Source organism: Plectropomus leopardus, chromosome 6 (assembly GCF_008729295.1).
Source record: "Plectropomus leopardus isolate mb chromosome 6, YSFRI_Pleo_2.0, whole genome shotgun sequence".
Classification (NCBI taxonomy): domain Eukaryota; kingdom Metazoa; phylum Chordata; class Actinopteri; order Perciformes; family Serranidae; genus Plectropomus; species Plectropomus leopardus.
Genome location: NC_056468.1, coordinates 15,690,927 through 15,714,673, shown reverse-complemented (window position 1 = coordinate 15,714,673; position 23,747 = coordinate 15,690,927). Strand labels below are relative to the sequence as shown.

Genomic DNA, 23,747 nt, shown 5'->3' with positions numbered 1-23,747 from the left:
CTTCTTAAAAATGCTTTTAATGCACATATATAATTTTATTCTTCTTAAATTAATTAAAATTATTTATATCTAATTATACAACACTTGTATACCATAGCTCTGGCAGTAAGTTGCAGAGCAGATCAGAGGTGAGAAATAAAATTTAGAAATATAAAAGATATACTAACACAAGAAGAATAAAATTATATATGTGCATTAAAAGCATTTTTAAGAAGCAACACATTTTTTAAGAAAGTAAAACCATAATATGGGATTAAATGAATTAGACGACTGGACTAGTTAAAAGCAAGAGTATAGAAATGGGTCTTGAGCTGCTTCTTCAAACTATCCACAGAGATTGCCTCGCTTATTTATGTTGGCAGTGTTTTTCAGGTCACAGGTGCTTAAAAACAGAATGCTGCCTCACCATACTTTTTGTAATTTACTTTTGGTATGTTTTTGTGAGATGGTCAGTTTAGCTGTTACTTTTATACAAATTTGTCCGGGGGTTGCGTCAGAAAATGCACCTACACAGACTTTTGTAAAACATCTTTCTCTCTGGTTTTCTGTGCAGACACCAGCTGAGTATTGCAACACATGCTGGTTTGACAGGAATATAGGGGGTGAAGGGGATGATCAGGGGTTGGTTGCGGCGGGTGTGACATCACCACTATCCACTTGGACGGGCGCGCCATTGTAGCAGACCTTACTCCATTTCATTTTTATTCAAAAGAGCATTTTCTTCTGTTTGGGCAACATTCAGCCGTTTTGTATGAAACTGTTTTCAAACTTAACTTGTTAATGCTGCCTTTCCCTAAACCCCTCTATCCCTTTTTTTTTAATTTTAGCTGACCGGTTCTTCAGTCATGTATCTTAAATAATTTCCTTTCAAATATTGAAGTTCATCTAGAAAGTGTAAATAGTGTATCAAATTCATAACATGCTTCATTCTAGTGTCCAACTTACCATTAAGTGGCCAGGGTGTGAAAGGGACTTTGAAACAAATTTGAACTCTGTTTGTATTTCAGTAGGCCACCGCCAGCTCCTGGACATCTTTGCTTCAAGCATGTAGACAATTTTTCCATGAGCCCCCCTGAAGGATGATGGCATGTCGCTGTTAAACAGAACAAATGCATTTATTTGTAAAACCAAACAATGGCACAGTAGGCTACTAATTCTAGATGCTGGAAATTTCCATTTACCCTTGTGGAATTTTAAACCTAAACTTAAAGTGATGGACTCCTTCGGGAAGAGCAGTTCCTGCAAAAGAAGTGAGAATGAGTCATACTTGCTGTAGTGACCTTCATACAGAAATGCATTGCATTCACTGAATTAAAAAAAATGTACGTCTTATCTCATAATTACAAGAAAAGATCTCATTATTACAAGATCCTAATCTCGTAATTATGAGATCCTGAACTTGTAATGATGAGTAAAGTGACTGTTAGTTGACTGAAGGCTGATTTAGGGACCATCAATAACTTAACGACTACTTGATGCAATAATTGCAGTTATTTTTCAATAGCTTTCATATCATGTGACCTGGTGGCTTCAAACCAATGCCAGATTGTTTACCTACACTGGAAGAATAAGACAAATCACTTTATTGATTTCAGTGCTTCTTGTATTTTCAATTATTTTTTTTAGTAAAAATGTTGCACTTTTTTTTCAAGTTTCAATGTCATGTGATCAAGTGACTCCAAACGAATGCTAAATTGTTTTACTAAACTGAACAAATGAGACCTCTTTCTCATTGGTTTAGTGTGTCTTTTGTTATATAGTTGTAATATTTATAAAAAATATAAATATAAAATACAAGATGCACTGAAATCAATTAAAAAAGTGTGTGTCTCATTTGTCAAGTGTAGTAAAACAAGATGGCATTGTTTTGGAATCACTTGGTCACCTGACATGGAAGGTCTTGAAAAAAGTTTTTTTTTTTTTAGTAAAAATATTGATAGAAAATACAGGAAGCACTGAAATCAACGAGAAAGAAATATTACGCCCCATGTACAGAGGCTGTGTCCTCACTGCAGCGGCTGCGGGTTCGAATCCGGTCTCAGCCCTTTGCTGCATGTCTCCCCCTCTCTCTCTCTCCCCCTTTAACACTCTCACTGTCCTGTCAATTAAAGGCAATAAAAGCCCAAAAAAATAATCTTAAAAAAAGGAGTTTGTCTCATTTGTCTGGTGTAATAGAATAATTCAGCATTGATTTGCAGTCATATAGTCTCATGAAATCATAGCTATTGAAAATAATGTAGAATTATCATAAGACATATTAATATAAATTAGAAAATCCACTTACATCAGTTGAGGAGAGGTGTGTCTCACTCTTCTGGTGTGTTAAAACAATTCAGCATTGATTTGGAGCCATTTGGTCAGATGACATGGAAGTTATTGAAAAAAGAATGCATAATTTTACTAAAAATATTAACAGAAAATACTAGAAACACAGAAAGCAATGCAAATGTGATGTGTGTCATTCTTTTAGAGTAGTTAAACAATTTGGCATTGGTTCGGAGTCACTGGGTCAAGCTACTGAAAAAAATGCATTATTGCCAAGTAAACAGTAAGTTATTGATAGTCCCTAAATCAGCCTCCAGCGGTTAACTGCGGGGATCTAAGGTGATCTAACGGACCTCCTACTGCCAACACAGTGTAAAACAGAGCGAAAAAGACGCTTCTAGGTCCAGAATGAGTGTCTGTCTAATATTCAACTTGAAACTAAGATAACTTTTCTCTTAACGCGATATCTGGACCCCTTATTAGACGACGAGATCTCATCTCGAAATTAGGAGGTGTCAATGGGCTATTGAAAGCAATGCGCTTCCGTATCTTACAACTGACAGTGTCTTACCCAGCTGAATTCACGCAGCTTTACAGTGTGTTGTTTACGCAATGAAATCGTGAGATCGTGAAATCATGTGCTTCTAGAAAGCCGTCGTGTAAACAAATGAGTTTACTGGCAACAACAGTGGAGCAGCCTAAAAATAGATCATGCTTCCTACATACAAGTAGATAACATTCATTCAACGCGCAGTTTAGATGTATTTACTTGTTGTTGCCAACACTGGAAGAAAGCTGTAAAGAAACTTTATGCATAGAAATAATGGACCATATTTTGCAATAGAAGATGACAAGCAGACAGTGTAAAGATCCTCTTGAACCCAGAGCCTACTAAAAACAATTTAGGTACAATATAATCTACACATCATTTACAAGGCAGGCTATAAAGACAATATATTCATCTTACTCATCGAACTAACGCCCATAATTGCAGAACAAAAAAGTATGCCCATAGCTGCGATTAGAGAGCAGATCAAAAAAACACATTTACCATTTGCATTTTTTGGAACCAGATACTCTTTGAGTTTAAAGTATCTCTTGTGCGCACTGTACGATGTCTCGTCTTCGCCGCTGCCCTCTGTCCAGTGTACATTGGCGTCCCCTTTGGCTTTCACCATCAGCCCCTTCACTTTGGTTTGTTTTGTCAAAGTGAAAGTCACGGCGCCTGAGATAGTATCTCCTTCAGAAAAAGTGCCATCTTCGTTGAGAGATTCATAAACCAGATTAAAGTTCTTTATCGGAGACATTTTAAGTCAAGCACACACATTTGACTACATGGAAAGAAGGATCCGCTGACTGCCTTCTGAGAGCTGATAACTTTCAGCTCGTTGCTACAAATGGGTGTGGCTCCGTTCGGATGTTGAGGCCACATAAACATCTCCAGTATTGCTTCATGCCAGGCAGTTAGAACATTTAGTCATAGTCTAGTACATTCAGTGCCCTAGGCACACGCACGCACGCACGTACACGCACGCACACACAAATATTATCATTACATGTATGGTTATCATGTATATTTATTATATATCTAGCCTATAAAGACCCAAGAGAGAAATAGGTAGGCCTTTTTAATTGATTCATTTTATTTACCTGTGGAAATACAGTAGTTACGGGTCTGCAACATTGCTGCTGCAGCAACTCTGTCTGTGTGAACAGCGTACAGAATGGACTAAAAAATCTCTCAATCAATGGATTCATCTTACTATCTTTTACTATAAAAATACACCCTGGCATACCTTTAAATGGTACTTCACTGAGATAATGTCACAGTTCTGGATTGTTTGCATCAGACTACCAGGATGTTATTTGGCAGGGTGTATAACAGTAACTTTTTAGTTTATATGTATGGTTTCTGAAAAGGGAGGAATAAAAACTGAGTGAGAAAAACATAATCCAAACCAAAAAAACAGTCATGATGAGAAATTAAATGGCATGCACTGCTATGCATGGCACTGCCACAAGGTGGAATCATGAGGCCATAGTGGTGTCAGCTACATATGTTAAAATCAGCACACTGGAGGAAACAGCTTACAGCTCAGTGGCAATGAACAATCAAGATATTGAAAAGTATGAAACCCACAACTGATATGTGTAAAATACTAACACAAAAGACTAAATGTACAAAATAAATATTAACTTTACAATACAAAAAGTATACAAGTGAAAAATGACAGAAGTGCACTGAATGTCATTAAATCAAAATAGGCTATACATGAAAGGAAGCTCACACTGCAGACACTCAATTGCTCTTCAGTGGGCCTAGTTAGCATTACCAGCAGTAGCCAAAATGAAAATGATGCAAGAATTACCTTAAAAGGGTTGGGGGATTCGGACTGAAAGGTACACTGAAAAGGATCAAATTCGAAAGCCTTTTTTTTTTTTTGAAAAATGTGTGTTATGGTGGCAGACGAAGGCGCTCATGGGGCGTGCATGAGTGTCACATCCATTGGATTTTCCTGTAAAATGCATCCCGTGCCCTTTTCGTAGAGCTTAGCCCTGTTCTTTTGTATGTCGCTGGGAAGTTGAGTAAGGTCACGGTTTTTAAGTTATACTAGATTCTGCTCTAGCACTGGCAAAACAAAGCAATTAATACATATGAAAAGTTACATATAGGACCTTTAAGTGGGCCTAATTAGCATTACTAGCTATAGCAAGAGTGAAACGGATGCAAGGATAACCTAAAAAGGGATGAATACACATAAGAAACAAATTGCTTTGATCCATCAGAACACACTGTACATATGTGAAATATTTTTACACATCTGGCATAACTGTACAAAATTTTAAACAGGAGTAAAAATGCAGAATGCAGTTTCACATTTATGTACATTAAGTACTTTACAGCATTATAAATAGCTCAGGTGCCATGAGAATTATCAAGTTTTTTTCAGTAAAGATTGTGTTCTTTTTGAAGCTCAGCTTTGATTATCTGACCCAGACCTTTCAAGAGTTTCCTAAGAAGGTGAGAAAACGGACTCGTAAGAAGGAGGTGCTTCTCCCTGTTGAAACAGAGGTGTAGCAATCAGGGTTTGATGCTGCGCTGAAGATGAAGCTGCAGCTGGAAACATTTGTTGTGGCCACTGATAATTAAAGCCACTTGTCATGTTTGCATATGGAGCGAGATTTGGCACCGCAGGTGCAGGATAAGGTCCAACAGGGAAGGCAGAGGCAGGGGAGTCACTGTAACTTGCGCCCCCAGCAGCCTCCTCAGGCTGAAGAGCAGCAAAGCTTGAAGGAACGATGACCAGTGGAAACACCACCTCTGGGTCAAAGGCAAATTTGATGTCCAAATACACCTGGAAAACCAAAATATAAATGAATATGGAGAGGTAAAACATGTCTAGAATAGACTATTTGAATCCAACTGTCATTATGGCACTATTAATAAAACTGATTGTACTGTCTGACAGTTAATTTACTGTGAATGTTTATACATCATCTTACAGAGACAGCACATTTAAGTGAGTGGGTGGCCAGAGACGATTTTTGTGTTGTATTGTATATATGGGATCATTTCTTTTAAATTCGTAAGGTAAGAAGAAGAGGACACTAAGACAGCCTGAAAATATTGAGTTTGTCATACTAATTTTTTTCTCTGGAAGACTTTAGGAGCTAAAATAATCATTTGCCATGCTGATATCAAATGTTTTTAGGCTAGCTTCAGGCATTGGTTGCTTATTGTGTTTGCTGATAGTTTCCACCCCCCAGTGGGCGTGGCTTCCAGGGTTGCTTTGTGCTCTATCTTCATACTGTAGTACTTAACCACCACTATCTGTGAATATTATACATGACACAAACTGCATGTAAGTATGTTTTAGCTGGAGTTACTGTACCTGGAGAGCAAACCTTTGTGTGAACAGTAGTAGACATTTGGACCCATCCCTTGGAGAAAACACCCACCTTTTTACCCACCGAACCAAACTGGGGACACTGGAACAAATCATACAAACAAACATTTCACATCAATATGGCTACTCATACAGCTGAAATTCAAAGTTCAGGATAAAATACTGTCATCTTGATGTTAACATTTGGATGAAGCCAACATTGTCTGTGTCAACACCATAAAAAGTGAATTCTATAACATCTCAAAAATAAATCCTCCATTGCTGGTACAATGAATGTCAAACACTGTAGTATTACTCTATTTCATTCATTTCAAATGTAATCAAAGTTGTAAAAACTATGATTTTATATAAGTGTGATGAATGATACCTATGTGGTCAGTTGTTATTACTGTCATTAAAAATATCAATGTGTAATATGTCATTTAAAAAAGTGAAGAAAAAAAAATCCATAGTGTGTGTCCTCAATCATATACTCCCCGTATCTCCCTAAAATGACACTCAGTCATCAAAACTTCGATGAAACCCTCATCTAAGAGTTTTGTATCAAAAATGGTCTGTTTAGTTTTTAGAGTTTATTTAGCTGATAAAAAATTCTCCCTGGGGGTTGGGTCAGAACGTGCATCTACACAGACTTCTGTAAACGTCTTTCTCTCTGCTCTTCTGCACAGACATTAGCTGAGTATCCCACTTACCATTACCTGGCCGCGATGTGAAAGGGACTTTGAAACAAATTTGAACTCTGTTTGTTTTTTAGTAGGCCAACACCAGCTCATGGACATCTTTGCCTCAAGCATGTAGACAATTTTTCCATGAGCCCCCCTGAAGGATGATGGCATGTCGCTGTTAAACAGAATTTTTAAATGGAACTTAAAGTTATGGACTCCTCTGGGAAGAACAGTGCCTGCAAAAGAAGTGAGAATGATTTACACTTACTGTAGTGACCCTACTATGGAAGCGCATTGCATTATATGCATTTTTAAAAAAAAGTACACCTTATCTTGTAATTGTGAGAAAAGATCTCAAAATTATGAGATTCCGATATCATAATTACTAGAAAAGATCTTGTAATCACGAAAAAAGATCTTGTAATTATAAAATCCTAATCTCGTTATTATGAGACAGGTGAACTTGAAGGCTGATTTAGGGACTGTCAATAACCTATTGTGTACTTGACCCAACAGACGCTGACAAACAGACAGTGCAGATCCTCTTGTACGGATAGCCTACTAAAAGCAATATAACAAGGCTTGCTTCATCTTGTCAAAGTCACATCCCAAATCACAGAGCCAAAATGATGCCCCTCAAAGCCAACACACCTACCTTTCGTATGTTCTGGAACCAGATACTGTTTGAGTTTAAAGTATCTCTTGTGTGCACTGTATGTTGTCTCGCCATTTTCACTGCACTCTTTCCAGTGTACATTGGCGTCCCCTTTGGCTTTCACCATCAGCCCCTTCACGTTGGTTTGTTTTGTCAAAGTAAAAGTCACGGTGCCTGAGATAGTATCTCCTTCAGAAAAAATACCCTCTTCATTAAGAGAATGATAAACTAGATGGAAGTCCTTTATCAGAGACATTTTAAGTCAATCGGCGCTCTGTTATCAAAACTTCTGATCATGAATGATCAGCTGACTGCCTGCTGTGACACGAAAGTAGAGCTGATAACTTTCAGCTTGCTGCCAAAACCAGATATTGTGGTGTCAAAAAATTCTAATGTTGCTAATTGCCAGGCAGTGACATCGTTAACAGCATCATGCCTAACAGGTCATACTAGATCACAAAATAAAATTTTGCTTAAGGGCTCTTATAAGGGGGCAGCACGGTGGCTTTGTGGTTAGCACTGTTGCCTCACAGCAAGAGGGTCCCTGGTTCGAATCCCGGTTGGTACGGGGTTCGGTCCGGGCGGGGGCCCCTCTGTGTGGAGTTTGCATGTTCTCCCCACGTCTCCACGTGGGTTCTCTCCGGCTTCCCCCCACAGTCCAAAGACATGCAGCTCAGGTTAATTGATGACTCTAAAATTGCCCTTAGGTGTGACTGACAGTCCAAAGACATGCAGCTCAGGTTAATTGATGACTCTAAAATTGCCCTTAGGTGTGACTGTGAGTGTGTCTGGTTGTTCGTCTATGTGTCGGCCCTGCGATAGTCTGGCAAACTGTCCAGGGTGTACCCCGCCTTCCGCCCGATGACAGCTGGGATTGGCTCCAGCCCCCCCGCGACCCTTACGAGGACAAGCGATTACAGAAAATGACTGACTGACTGACTGGCTCTTATAAGGCCCAAGTGTATAAGCAGGCCACATTCAGCTCCATCAGCGCCCAAGGCAATCTGCTCATAATGCTCCCCTCAGTGACTTTACATGGATGTTTTTTATAGGGAAGCCACAGTTGTCAGCTATGCAGAGTTTTGCTAGCAATATACACACAAGATAAACATTCAATTGTAACAGTACCAAGCTATAAACTGCTGCAGTTAGCATTGGATAACAAGACCACATAGGCCTACTGTTATACCAGTGAAACCTACTTAACGCAGTTCCTTTATTTTTTGCGTTCAGGATTTGCCCTGACAAAAGGCATCGGGAGGGAGCTGGAATTTTAATCATTTTAATCACACCAATTTTTGCACCGCGGAACCTTTCTCACTTGATGAGTTTCCGGGGGACCGATTATACTAGAGCACCACCTACCGTTCATGACTTCAGACCATCCATGCTACAGACAACAACAATGAACGAAGAAGCAGATGAGACCGCTTTGGTTGGCCCCATGGATGGGAAATTTTGTTTTAAAAAGCGGGCGGATGGTAGCGTAGACAAGAGCACAGTTGTGTGCAAATTATGCAAGAAGGAGTTTGCGTATCACCGCAGTACATCAAGCCTCAGATATCACCTAAATGCTAAGCATATAGCAGCTAGCGTTAGCATGGGAGCTAGCGTGGACGTTAGCCCGACTCCGAGTACAAGGACCCACACCCAACCCACACTCAACCAGATGGCTGGTTTCAGGACCAGCCATCTGATCTAATCAAATTGAATTTGATTAGATCAAAAGTGTTGCTGTAGCTGTTAAAAGTGTGTTACGGCCTCTAATAGTCAGGGTTCTGAATATACTTGAAACTTAGGTATTGTGTTAAGAAAAATTGCACTGGTCTGTTGGCCTAGAAAAAAAAATAAACAATGTTTTGTTGCTTAAGCTTATGTATTCAGTCATTATTCAATGGTATACTCAAATTCATTTGGAAAAATAAATTGCTCCTCACTGTTCTCTGGCCAAATATTTCTATGCGATTAATTTCGATTAATTAATTACAAAGCCTCTGATTAATTAGATTAATTTTTTTATTCGAGTCCCGGCCCTACTTTTAATGAAACACCTAAAGATAGAACTCTTAGATATGGTACAGAAATATCTAGCTTCTTAATAAATAAGCATGCCATAGCCTTTGAAGACAGAAATATTGGCCTCTGCTATGAGCTGCTTTTGTGCTACCTTCTGGCCTATAAATGAAAAACACAACAGAATGAAGTAGTTATAACAAAGTGTCCATGCTCACACTGATACTGAAACTTCACCTTTGAGTTCTTTATTCAAAGTCACAGCAAACACTTGCAGTTTGTTAGTATAACAAATCAAATTTGCAAAGTAGTAATTAAATAGACAGAAGTAGTTGTCTGATGTTATATTAAACAGTCTGAAAAATATAGAGAAATGTTTATTTGGCCTTTTAACAAACATAAAACTGATTGTTTTTCTTGATACAGTACACTACATGTTGTCCATTTTTTACTAACCAGCCTTCGAACAGAAGTGTGAGGTAGAGTGAATAGGTATAACCTTTAACACTTAAAAACAAATCAATCTAGGACACTTGAGTTGAACAAGGCACCTGAAATACACAGTGTATCCTGATGGCTGAAGTTGAGCAGCTGGGCAAAGCAAAATATAAACCTGAACTGACCAGGAAACCACATTAACACATTGCAGAAGTCCTGTTTTGCTTATAGTTTATATGGTGCGGTAAATACTGCACAATGCCATTTTCATTTTAAATTCATACTTCAAGCTTAACAACATAAATAAAGTATTAAAGACAGAATTTAGTTGATCAGAGTTCACATTTTTAACTAAAAATTAGTGTTTTACTTAAAAATTAATGAAGTGATTCAGTCATTTATTATACATTCTATTGTTTTGCATCAGATTCGTCAGTAGCAGAAGACGGGAAAAGAAGTGAATATGCTGGAGGAGCTTCATCCATTTGAGACAGGAAGTCTGTGTTCATCATTGGTGCAGAAGGCAGCAGGTAGTATGAGGGAGCACTTGGGGAAATGTCAAAGGTTGGAGGAGGAGGGGATGGGTGGATCTCTGGGGCAGATGGGGATGGTTGAAATGTTGGGGCAGTGGGTGGAGGGTGAAGTACAGAGGACGATGATGAAGATGAAAATGGAGATCCATACGGAGAAGCCCCATGCGGCACTGGATTATTGTAACCCCCACTCAGGTAAGCTGGCTGAGCAGGGTACATCGGTGAGTTACCTGGGTACACAGGCGGTGGTGCTGAATATCTTTGGGCTCCTGGGTATCTATAACTGCCTGAGGATGGGGATGCAGGATAAGGACCCATAGACATGGCAGGTGGAGGGAAATCGCTGTTGCTCGGGCCCCCAACTGCTCCAGCTGGATGTGTATGTGCAGCCACACCAGGCTGAGGGCCTCGAGTGAGGTCTGGAGGAATAATGACCACTGGGAAAATGATCTCTGGATCAAAAGCAAAGCTGATGTCCAGATATGCCTGAGAAAAAAAATGTCACAGCCTTATTACATTAGGCTTTATTTTCAAAACAGAACAGCAAGAGAACATCTGGCTGCCACAATGAATTTGGAAAATCTTTATCAATATTTATGGGTAAAAAGTTTTACAAAGTCAGTCAAAAAAATCCCTCAGCCAATGGATTCAGCTTACTATGCTTTACGTTGCAGATACACTGTTGCATACCTTTAAGTGGTACTCCACTGAGATAATGTCACAATTCTGGATTGTTTGTATCAGATCACGAGGAATCTTCATGGCACACCTGACATCCTTCTGTGTTTGAGATTTAATACAGTGGTCAACCACTTTGTGGATAACATTGCAGTCATGTTTGGTATTTCCGTTGGCACGGTACACCACATCCTGGATTAAATTGAATTTGGGTGTCATCTCACTGGATGAGGAATTGTTGATCTTTGCAAGAATTGCCATTGTTTCACCTATGAAGAAAAAAAAATATATATAAATATATATAATTCATTCTAATTCAAATGCCACATAGGACAATACAGTGTGCTCCAGAGTGTATATTAAATTCAGGAAGTGCATCATTGCGCCTGGGAGACACAACTTCCTCACATATCTTATTTCAACAATGCTGAAATGGTAAGCCCCACCTGTGTATTTTTCCATGCATGTCTTATTAAAGAACTATCTGATCAAGTCTGTTAATATCACAATGGCAATGATGTTCAATTATGGTATTCTACTGTTGAATAGAACCCTAACCCCCTAAAACTTTAACCACATTTCCAAAAACAACCCCTTTTCTTTTTTAAAATTATTGTTAATTCATTAATTAATTAATTTGCTGTTATTTGATAGGACACAGTTCCTAGAGTGAAAGGGGGAGAGAGGGACTGACATGCAGCAAAGGGTCAGGGTTTTGAATCAAACTTACAGCCACTGCGGCTGCAGCTGAGCTACTGATTGCTCCACAACCCGTTATCTTAATGCTTTACTGAAATCATCATCGACAACAGACCATTTCATCATGGCAGCCACTTTGTTTTGTCTTAACAACTTGTTAAGAGTGCCGATGTAAGCCAGTATGCACAATACACAATACACAGCACTGGATTGGATGAATCTAATGGAATACAGCTATTATTATTTAATTAGTGCTTCTCCTAAACTGACATGTCAAAATACCTGTTGTGAAAAAAAGACTGTAGAATTCATTACATTTTTTTGTTGGTAACAGAGGTAAGTAAGATGAGACAATTCACAGCCTATAACAGTTCCAGTTTTACTTTATTACCTGGGGCATAGGCCCTCTTGTCAACAATGACATCCATGTTTGCGTGTCCTCTTGAGAAAAGCCCCATCTCTTTCTTTGTTGAACCAACTTGGCGAGACTAGAATGCAAAAAATACCAGAAAAAATTACTTTTTGTTACATTATTGAGACAATGCAGTGCATGACTTAAGTGTTTGAGCTGTAAAGCAGGGCAAGATACTTAGACCAGGAGTCAGTACCACTGCATTAGTTTCAGTGTTTAGGATTTAATGATGTAGTGGTGAGGCTGCAGAACTGAAACCTTCCCTGTGTGCTATGCAGTGCTATGAATTACCCTATTAAAAGTGAGTGTTTGATCTGTCCGCTTTGTATGTTGTACTAATGAGAACATAGTTAGAAATTTTGTAAACCGTTTCTGCCAATAGATGCCCCTAAATTCTACACACGGGACCTTAAAATCTTATTGCTTACTGCGCAGAATGTCATGGTGAGCAGTTTTCAGTACTAAAACTAAATTCTACGAAAGAAAGTATATCTATGAAAACTGTCCACATGGTTTGTAAATTGTCCAAAGTAATTGGAACGTGTTCCAGAAAAGACACATTGTTGTTGAGCTTTTAAAATGGAATGTGATCAGCACAAATTGAAATCAGAGCCTGACAGGCATTTTTTTCACAGCAGATGTTTTGATTTGTCATAGCAGGAAAAGCATGCATGAAACCAGTACAGTTAAATATGGCTCTGTTTGATGTATTCCAGTAGGCCAAAACAGTGACGGAGCATGCATAACAGCTGAAACCTGCAAGTGACAAGTCTAAATTGAATGGTCATCACTTCTTTTATGCTTTACAACTGTGCTTTTGAAATGTAGAAATGTCTGCTGTGAAAAATAGGCCTATCACCTCCACTGTATTGCAGTGGCACAATAGATTTCGGAGCTTGTTATCTCAAAACTTTGGCAAACAAAAGCATATGGGCATAACTAGATAAAACAAGAGATAACTTAAAATTTGGTTTTGGGAAACCGTGTAATAGGCTACCTGTATGTTTCCTCTCGTATAGTCTAGTTCTCTTCTCTGCTTCACCCCTAATGAAAAGTGCTGCATCCGAGAAAAGGATCGCAGCCCATGTTGAACACCACATTACAAAATGTAATTTCCACATACTTTACTGTGGAATAAGGGAATATCATTTTCATGAAGGGACATAAAATACCAGAATTTTTTTTTGTCTCTATTCTACAATGTGTTACACACCATCAGAGAATTAAGACTTGGAAAGGACTTGGAGACGAAATGTATGTCTTTTTCTACTGTGCGGTCAATTCTCCAACTCCTAGAAAGCTTGGCCTCCAGCTTGTAGACAATCTTTCCATGACTCCCCCTGAATGATGAAGGCATGCTCCTGTAATGGAGAACCAGCAGATTAATTGTATGTAATATGAACTGAATTTATATCGGTAGCTAGAATATGTAGGAGTCTAGAATATTTGGTCCTGTTTATGAAAATCAATAACATTGTGCAAACATGTTTGGTAAATTGTTAACTGTACTTACCCTGGTGGTATTTTAAAGTTGAATTTATAGACATGGGTTCCTTGGGGAACCACAGTGTCTGAAAGGAGAAGGATTTCGGTATTAACATTGTTCTATGCCGTTACTAGCCAATAAAACAAAGTGGTGGAAGAAACACTTTTTTTTCACAGTTTTTGCAAGTCTTACCATTTAATACTCCACTGCACTTCTTTTCAATATTGTACATTCTGTTAACTACAATCTAAGAGCTGGAATGAAGTAATTACTCACTTAGTACGGTTAGGGAATAAGCTATAAATTAAAGTAGCTCTAAATCGACCAACTCTACCATACTTTTACTTCGGTTTTGAATGTCTGATTTAACTTGTTTACATCATGTGGTATTGTTATTCTTATAAGCAAAGTCAGTGTGTATTTCAACATTAATGAGCTATTGTTCCATGATCATCACTGGACAAAAAAAAGGACAACCACGTCAACAAACAGTCAGGGAGGAAGAAATACAGCATGCACACACCGTCAGCACTGAATGGGTTAAGGCATGCCTAACTAACAAGAGGTCCACCGCCTACCCGAGTCCTCTGGGATTAGAAACTGCTTCAATTTGAAGTATCTCTTGTGTGACGAGTATGTATAGGTGCGATCGCCGCTCTTTTTCGTCCAGCACACTTCTGCGTCTCCTTTAGCTTTTACAAACAAGCTTTCGACTGTGGTCTCCTTTAATAAAGCCAGTGTTACTTTCCCAGCGAGGGTGTCCCCCTCCGAAAACGTCCCGTGCTCATTCAGCGCGTCGTAAGTCATCGTTAGGCTTTTAATTGAAGGCATTGTCGGAGTTAAAAGAAGATTTTGTTGGTTAAATGAATAAAGAAACCATAAGATCGATCAATCTGCTTATTTCCAATCGCTTTCACTGTTTGCTGTTTTAATATGTGGGGGTGCTTATGGCGTCTTGACCGTGGGAGAAGACACGCCCTATACAAGTCTACCCAAAGATCTCTACTGCCATCCAATGTACAAGGCAGAGACTGTGGTCTTAGTGGGGAACAAGTGCAGACCACTGTGCATAAGCGGCATTGCAATAATTCAAAAGTAATGGTACAGTGCCCCCTAGTGGTCACTTATATATATAACATCAGTATCGTGGAAATTCATAGTTGGTGGCTATAGTGATATAGATATTTGTATACAGTCTATTGTGAGGACTGATAAATTACGCTCAGATGAAAAATCTGGAGGAAAGTTATGTGGAGGTGTGGTCATTGAAGATAAACCACATACTTCCGATATGGGCCTCTGACTTTTGGGATAAAAACTATTGTGTGTAATAGTTTTAAAATAATCTGATATGATGAGCTGTTTAGACTGATGTTTCAACCCATAAATTTTAAGCACAGAGAGTGTTAATGTGAGAATATTTACTGCAAATTATAAGTGTAAGTAACTGGACACCATGCAAGTCCTATTTTTTCTTTACTTTTAAATTTTTTATTTTAGTGATAAATAATATAAATAATATATCAGCACATACAAGCATGGATATTTTGACCATAGACTATGATTTTGACATATCATGTCCCCCAGAGCAATCAAAGGACAAATTACAACTACTGCTGTGAGTAGTTTATTGCCTTGTATTTGGATCATACATTCAGTGGTGGATGCAGGCCTACCAGAAAACCATACTTGAGTAAAAGTAGAGATCTCTTACCAGAAAATAACTTTGGTGAAGTTAAAGTCACCTATTAAAATATATCTTGAGTAAAAGTCTTAGAGTATCTCATATTTACTGTAGTTAAGTTACTGTAGTTAAGTATTAAAAGTAATTTTAACTCTACCAAATGTAATTAAGTAGGCTACTGAAAGTGAAAGTACAAGTAAAAGCTGGTAGAATTTTGAGAATTATGATGTTTACTTCTTTGTAACATACACCACCTTGAACATGGGGCCTATAATATGCTTGAAGCAAAACACAGTCTTTTTAAAATAATAATTTAAAGATTTAAAGAACAAAATCCAGTTTGTCCTCTCTCCCTTCCTTGCCCATTTGTATAGGGAAATGTAGTGGAGTTAAAGTATACATTTTATTTAGGAAATTTAGCAGGGTAAAAGGGAAAGTTGGCAGAAATATAAAAACTTAAGTAAAGATTCTCCCAATAAATATGAGACCTAATGAAACAATATATTATTACCTTCTTTGTTACATTACACCATTGTACACTTTATTATCTTACCTTTAGCCTACATGCAGGTTTTATTAGCCTATGTCTTTAAGTTTAATATGCCATTTCATATGAAGCACTTGGTGCTTGTAATTTCTTTGTTTTAAAGCATGTTGGGCTGCATTTCTTGTATGAAAGAGATACATTTTATTATTATTATTACTACTATCATTAGGCCTATTACAAAATATTTTTGTCTCACCAGTTGTTTGTCCATGATTTTACTAAGATGCAACCAAAAAAAATAACAACAACAAAACAAAAACAAACAAACAAAAAAACTCCAACAGAATTACAATTTCCTGCTTTTATTCTGAAGGCTTGATGCAACGCATTCTCCGGAAGTCTTGAAATTATGGTTAGGTTATATTTTTCAAACTTTGGCTTTTCTTTGGAAATTTTAACAAAGAGACGTTTACTTTATTCACCAGTGACACCACTGCAACTTTCATATTGATAATCAATAGACCAAACTCAAGTTTGTTCAGTTCCTAGATATGTTAAAAGTAAAAGGAATTTGGGCGGGAGACCGCTAATGCGCATGTCAGAAGCCACGGTCAAGACGGTGGATGAACCCATTGATGAGCGTCGGTGGAAGACCAAACTAACCAAAGCCAGCGTTTCAGTTTACTTCCAGCCTCATGTAAGTCAGTCAAGTAAGTTTTATTTTCAACAGTAACATAATTTGAGGAACCTGTTTGCAGTCACAAATTGCCAGTCTTTTATTCGCTGCTCGTTTGTCAGCGTCAGTTAGCTAACGATAGCGTAACTTACTAGGAAACGGCTGACGTTATGTGTAGTATGTGTGTTAATGTCGATTAAACTAGTTAGCCTCTTGAGTTTGAGGTTCAAATAAGTTATATTTTCAAATCAATTGGTTAGAGACGTCCTAAAATGTCAGTGCAGGTGGCACGCTCGAAGTTATTAGTCAAAAAGTTGCATTTGACATGATTGCTAGCTTAAGGCTACGTTCGAATATATAGCTATTACGCTAACATAATGCTTCTCAGGAATTCAAAAACTAGCGTGCAGATGTGTGATGGGCTCGTGCAGAAAGCGGCAAAACTGAAGCATATCCGCATGGTCAAAGTTGACCAACGCTAAACTCCGACCTGCGAATCAACCAGAGCCGGTCGGAGGAAAAAAGGAAACGCATACTTAAATTTTTGCATCTGTCGGGCTTCGAAAGGTTGAATGACAAACTGAGCGACCTTTTGTGTAACGCGTTTCCCCGTCGATATGTGTTGCCTTCTTTCTTGACTTAAACCAAACTTTAACCACTGCGGGTGTTATAACGTAACAAGCGGAAATACATAATAACCAACGGAGCAACAGGCCTGGATTCAACGCAGAAAATGTAATTGCTGAAACGGTATACTATAACCAGTATTGGAATGTAACTCAGTACATTTACTCAATACTCTTACTATGCAAAAGTCTTAGGTCACCATACACTTATTTTAGCAAGGTTATGATGATCATACATATTCTCAGTAGTCTCTTTACTAAAATACAACCAGAACATACAGGAAATATGTATGCAGTATTGAAAACGCACCAAATAAACAACTTCAGTAGGCTGAAGTTGCAAGTATTTAGTGAAGTCTCTTTCCTCCTAGCATGTCTTGAGCTGTCTTGTGCAGACAATATATAGAGACTAACAGTACTAATCTTCTGGCGTTTATGCATCATGTTGCATTCCAGACATGTCCAAAACTCAGTATTGATTGTTTTAGCTACTTTTTTGTTATGGTTTAAGATTTCATGTCTCACTGTAAATATTGACTTCTGTCTAAAGAGGCCATTTTGTTCTGACTTTCGGCATTTTAATGCATTGTACATGTTCTCTGTATATTGTTTGTATTTTTATAAAGAGACCGAGAAATAAATATACATCTATCCTCATTACAACTTTGCTAAAACAATAGTATAGTTACCGAAGACTTTTGCACAATACAATTTTGAGATATCTAATTGTTTCTATTTAATTCTACTTTCGACTTCTATTCTTTAAGTACCTTTCAGAGGTAAATATTAAACTTTACTACTCTACTACATTTTTTAATGCTTTAGTTACTACTTATTTAATTTATTTCTTCTAAATTTGCTTATAGGTTCTAATATATTCTTAAAAGCATCCCAGCAGTAGGTAAAGCAATTTAAAGGAGCTCCATCTTTACCAGCTATAGCATTTAAGTGATGAACACATAAATGTATTAATCATTATAGGTCAATAATATAATATACATGATGCTAAAATTCCCAAGTCTACACTTTTACTTTTGGTGCTTTAAATATATTTTGATGCTTATACTTTTGTACTTTTACTTAAGATCTTGAATGCAGGACTTTTACTTGTAACAGTGTTTTTACACTGAAGTGTCGGTTCATTTACTCAATTAAAAGATCTGAATATTTCATCCACCACTGACTATGACGGTTGGTACTACTGTATAGAATTTACTTTGTGAGATTGATTTGAGACACAGCTTTAGTGCACAACTGACCTCATCACTTGCAAGGACATTGAAAAGTAACACTGCAGACAGCTGTTGTAGGAGTCCACAAACTCAGTCTTCTCTTCACTGTCTATGTTTAAACCTTGAAATGCAGTTCAGTAGTACTGAACTTACCATCATAATGTAAGTGTCAGTGTCTTTTCAAAATACCTCTTGTGAATTATAAAACTTTCCCTGGCTTAGATGGTAATAGGTTAATCTCAATCAGCTGGTGTGCTGCCAACACAAGGTGCCATGGAGACAGTTGCCCTGCCACTGTGTTGAGTGCAGTGGGTGGTGGGCGTGTAAATAAAGTCAGGGCCACTAGACAACCAAATGCGACCAGCACGCGAGGAAAAAAAGGGACCAACTGCACAAGTATAAACAGAGAAAAGGTAGCGTGATATAAGAAGACAGTGAAATGAAAAGTTCTTGTCCTTACAGAAATGGCACAGGTTAGTTCCTCATAGCATTATTTTGTCAAGTGTATTTCTGCCTTTTTTTTCTTTGATGTTGTGTATGTTTGGCATTCAAAGTTACAAACCATAGCTTGTCTTCACAATGTGCACTTAAGCCTTTTTCTATGGCAATGTGTTTGTAATTAGGGCAATTAAAGCCCCACTCTTTACCTTTTTTGTCAGTTGAATATGTTAAGTTAGGGCTGGGCAGTGTATCAATATTATATTTATTATTGGGGTATGTGACCAGGTATTGTCTTCTTAGTAATATTCTGAGATATTGTGGTATTTTTGTCTTTTCCTGGTTTTAAAGGCTGCAATAAGTAATGTAATAAAAAAAATACTAGAATGTTTTAGTGGTTTTATTATTTCCCTTTTACCCAATTGGTCATTATAACCACATTCCTGATGAATATTAATCCATTTATCACGTAAATATTTTGTGAAAGCGCCAAAGTTCAACCCTACAAAATTGCAGCAATATCAATATAGAGGTATTTGGTCCAACATTTTGAGATGTGTAATTTTCTTCATATTACCCAGCCCTATGTCAAGGTGTGTTTTTTTTTTCCTTGAATGTTCTTACCAGGTTTGTTTTTTTTAGTTGCTATGTCTCATGTTTTTGTTGGTAAAGCCAACAAAAAGGGTATTATACTGTATGTAATGAACTCCAGCAAACTGTTTATTTTTCGAAATGAATTAATAAAACAACTAAAGAAGAATAAGGCCTAGCCTTTAAAATTCAATACAGTCAGAAGATAGTCAGATTTCTTCCTGACATAAATAGTAAAAAACAGACTTCAAGTTCTGCAGTAGGCACAACAATACACACACACAAAAATTAGTAAAATATATATATTTATTTTTCCAGCAGCGGGTTATGGCCAGGGCAGCAAGAAACAGCAAGTCCAAGTTGCAAGACTTGATTTGTGGTGTGGCCTTTGATTTGTGGTGTGGCCAATGTATTCATGTAATAGAACCATTTTCCAAGTGTGTTTATTTCAAAATTGTCTGGTAGTCAAATCCCTGACTTAAGGCTGGGCAATACGTAGAAAATTATAACCATACGTTGATCAGATACCTCAGTATTGTTGTGATGATATTGTAGGGTTGACCTTTTGCTTTTACAAAATATTTACACAGGGAGATTTTTTTGATAAATAATATTAGTAATGTGGGTAAAATGACTAAGTTGGTAAACACAAATAGTAGAGATGCGACAACAGTCTCGTAATTTCAGAGTTACATCACTTTACTGTAAATGCAGCCTTTTGAAAAAATAAAAGAAAACACACAAGATATTACAATACCCAAAATCTAAGACAAAATCTAGTCTCATATCACAATATAGATTTAATATCAATACATTTCCTTGCCCTACCCTAACAAGGGGATACACATGATGCAAATTATGGCAACAGCCTAACTGCCAATCACTTGTGAGCAGGAAACATATGATTAAGTGTGGCAGAAATATGAAAGTAATTAAAAGTAAGAAAAGTGAGCAAATGAAATCCTGCTTAGGGCCCTCATTAAGCTAAGGACAGCCCTGCACGCTTTGAAACTCATCTACATAAGACAGAGATGAAAGTGGCTGTTAGGCTGCGCCTGATAACATTTGTCCATTATGGACTGCGGAGGGCCATCTGTAGCATAACAGCAGATGCAGCTTCATCTCACACAAAGACCTCATTACTGCAGCCCTGCTTGTTTTGTATAGTTTCTTTGAAATTTCTCAACAAATAAACAGTTAGGTAGTCAGTATAAATTTTAAAATGTGTTTAGCTGCACACTAGGTAAAAGTAAGTGCTATTATAAAATGTGTTCTTTTGTAATTGATCTATTAATGGCAAAGACTTAAATCACATCTCACAGTAGCAGCTCATTAATCTATGCCGTGTGTATGCCCCTAGTTGGATAGGTTGTATCCCTGCATTGGGAAAAAGGGTGCCTTGGTCAAGTCCAGTCTTTATTAAGATTAATGAACAGCTTGACATTTTTAGTCCTCTGTCTGAATCGATAATTTTAATACTCATGAGGGCCAATGGGGATCTAAGCTTGCAGAACACACATTGTGGCCACAGGGCGCATGTTAAATGTCCAAGTGGTAATCAATGCAAAGAAATTAGCTATTGATCTCTTATAGTTTTGTAATAGGTTATCTATTGGTTTGCTCTTTCGGCAAATTCCAATAACAGTCGGATGGAATTGGGCTGGTAATATTGCTGTTGGTTGTGTGTGTGTGTGTGTGTGTGTGTGTGTGTGTGTGTGTGTGTGTGTGTGCGTGTGTGCGTGTGTGCGTGCATGCACATACATCCAGCTTCCATGTGTGTTTGCTTGTGTGCAGGGTCACTTTCTAATTAGCACAGAGGGCAGATTGTAAATAAACATGTTGAGGAGAATATTGTTGCACTGCATCAGATTCACAGTTCATCACAAATAAGGCTGGGAAAATTCAGATTGGTTTTATGAAAGCTTAATGTGCACCAGAAGACCAGCATTTGCAAACAGCTATTTCTAATTAACACTATTTCCACTATTTTCAGCATACTATATGCGGGACCACATCTTTCATATACTAGTGACAGATTATGACTCTGGTATCACTTGAGCATCCGAAAAAAACACATCATATGTTTATTTATGTGTGGTGTATAAAGTATATGATGAGAGACTTCTGCTGTATAAATATCTGTTCAAGTCAAAAACTCTAGTTCCTAACCTGTGTTCTAACCTTAGAGAAAACTAATGTCACACATAGCACACTTTGTGTTTTTCTGTTGTCGCATACATTGAGCTAGGTTGTGACACAATGTTGCTAAAACACATCTCACTGTTTATGTTCTCAGGACAAACAGTGTGAGTTGGATATGAAACTGCTCTGCTGGGGTAGTGGGGAGCTCGGCCAGACTGGACATGGCAGACCAAGGGACATTGGTCCAGAAGAAGCCCATCTGAAAGAGTTCACAATGGCAAGGCTGGGCAGAGTGAAGCTACTGGCATGTGGATCAAGTCACTCCATTGTGGTTACAGGTACAGAATCCATTTCCCTTGTATACTGTTTGATGTCTTTTTTTTATGGCAGACTGTAGCCATTCACTGATGGTAAAATGCCATTGACTATGTTGGTATGAGTTAATGCTTTATGTATGAGTATAAAGCCTGATTGGTTTGTGTTAGGTTGTGATTTGGTACACGTTTTATGGAATTAAAGAAAGCATTTTGTCATTTGTCCACTATAGAGAAAGCATTACTTATTAGACTGACTTGTCCTTTTGATGGTTTTTATTAACTAATTCTTAACCATCATTGTTTACTGTGATTAAGTCTATAATGCATCTTAAGACATAGAGTTGTCTCATAAGGTATTGTCATGTTCGATATAAGGTTTATGCTAGACTTTTTTTTTGACGGCCATTGTGTTGAGGAGACCCATGGTGTGGTGAAGGTGTTATTGTAGAATGTGATCCGTTAAGCTGTTGCTTAACTATGATAATTGCGCTGAGAGGAAGACGGTGATTGCCATGGATGTGCCGTATGCTCTGAAGAGGCAGGGACGCACTCCGCACGGCCTTAGTGGATAAATAGATCTGTCCGTAATAAAATCAAAGTCTGGTCTGCATAATATAAGTTTATATTAAAACTGTCTTGGCAACATATCTTACAGGTCAAGCAATATTAGGCTATTTTATATTATGTTAATGAATTTAGTTATTTGACCTTATTTCCATCAGACTTTTGGCCATTAATATTTTAATCTGACTTGACAACTACACGTGACATTAGCAAAAAAAAACAAAAAAAAGGCATATGCAGGCTAACATAAACCCTCGTCTGGTAGGTGTTACAGCATTTGGAAGTAATTAGAGCAAGGTACTATTAAGAGTTTGATATTTTTAAAATGTTTACAGAACAATTGGCTTAAAAAGACATTTGATTAAAAACGTGTAAACAACCAAGCCCATGGAATCCATTAGCAACTGTTGTACACACTGTGTGACATTTGATGGACATGGTTGTCCAAACTACCTTGCAGTACATGAGTGTATGGAGTGCACATATATTACCTGGAAAATAATTATCTGTTGGTGCAGTAAAGGGATATTTAGGTTTAAAAGGCCCATAATGTCATTTACATAGGGTTTACACACAGCACGAAGTGTCTTCCTCCCTGCCCATGAGGTAATACTGGCCTACTTATTTGCCAATTTCATAGAAACCCTGATGACAGGAAGGGAGGAGGCTCCTTTAGTACATTAGCTGGCAGTAGTCATAAATCAGTAGCACTAGATAAGTCTTATAGATCACCCCAACACAGGGATCCTATACCTCTACCATCATTACAGGGAAAAAGGTGACATTTTTGATTGATTAAAATGGTGCAGGCTAGCTTAGGCTAAATCATGTTAAGTGATGTGACATTGCAGTTTCACATATCATATTTCTGTCAAGACAATGATGGTGGAAGGCATTGTCATGGCATGATATCTGACAACAGCAGACATCTGGGGGGACTGGAGGAGATTTATGGGAAGGTTTTAGTGGTCTGAGGGAGATGAGAGAGAGTAAAAAGTGGTCCTTTTTTGTGCATTGTCACTTCCCGAGTGACTGTAAATTTTACTCCAGTGCTGTTGGGAATTGGAGACATTTACACATCCTGACAAATTGCCTGCTGTAAAAGTATTTACTGGTCTTGTCCTCCCTTTTATTCCTGGCCAGCTCGCAAACACATACCCCCCTCACAGACACAAAAATATTTACCCACAGCAAATTTATGTGACACACGTTTATGTGGCGTACCTGAGCTCTAGCCC

General features: G+C 37.9%; 3 protein-coding genes and 1 long non-coding RNA gene across 5 annotated transcripts in view; 1 reads left to right on the top strand and 3 right to left on the bottom strand.

The window, feature by feature from the left end:
- Positions 1-451: 451 nt before the first annotated feature.
- Positions 452-3,647, bottom strand: LOC121944759 (arrestin domain-containing protein 3-like). Of its 2 annotated transcripts, XR_006105922.1 has the most exons (4): positions 3,317-3,647; positions 2,285-2,314; positions 1,182-1,239; positions 452-1,093 (listed from the first exon to the last, which is right to left on the bottom strand). XR_006105922.1 is itself a non-coding variant. In XM_042488649.1 (3 exons), exons 1-3 carry the CDS (start codon positions 3,570-3,572, stop codon positions 925-927), a joined length of 483 nt encoding a protein of 160 aa, XP_042344583.1. In that variant the 5' UTR covers positions 3,573-3,647; the 3' UTR covers positions 452-924. The 2 variants fall into 2 exon arrangements, 1 of the variants encoding a protein (XP_042344583.1); XM_042488649.1 differs by lacking the exon at positions 2,285-2,314.
- Positions 3,648-5,279: 1,632 nt separating this feature from the next.
- On the bottom strand, positions 5,280-7,749 carry LOC121944123 (arrestin domain-containing protein 2-like). The gene is made up of 4 exons (XM_042487810.1): positions 7,494-7,749; positions 6,866-7,074; positions 6,154-6,255; positions 5,280-5,621 (listed from the first exon to the last, which is right to left on the bottom strand). Exons 1-4 carry the CDS (start codon positions 7,747-7,749, stop codon positions 5,280-5,282), a joined length of 909 nt encoding a protein of 302 aa, XP_042343744.1.
- Positions 7,750-9,777: 2,028 nt separating this feature from the next.
- On the bottom strand, positions 9,778-14,719 carry LOC121944431 (arrestin domain-containing protein 3-like). Its single transcript, XM_042488217.1, has 6 exons — positions 14,331-14,719; positions 13,780-13,837; positions 13,480-13,627; positions 12,246-12,342; positions 11,168-11,424; positions 9,778-10,963 (listed from the first exon to the last, which is right to left on the bottom strand). Exons 1-6 carry the CDS (start codon positions 14,581-14,583, stop codon positions 10,355-10,357), a joined length of 1,422 nt encoding a protein of 473 aa, XP_042344151.1. The 5' UTR covers positions 14,584-14,719; the 3' UTR covers positions 9,778-10,354.
- A 1,838-nt stretch (positions 14,720-16,557) lies between these two features.
- LOC121944001 overlaps positions 16,558-23,747 on the top strand; it is a 43,410-nt gene continuing 36,220 nt past the window's right edge. Inside the window, exons 1-2 of the long non-coding RNA XR_006105888.1 lie at positions 16,558-16,620; positions 21,783-21,966. This is a non-coding gene — a long non-coding RNA (uncharacterized LOC121944001). The remainder of the gene's footprint in view (positions 16,621-21,782; positions 21,967-23,747) is intronic.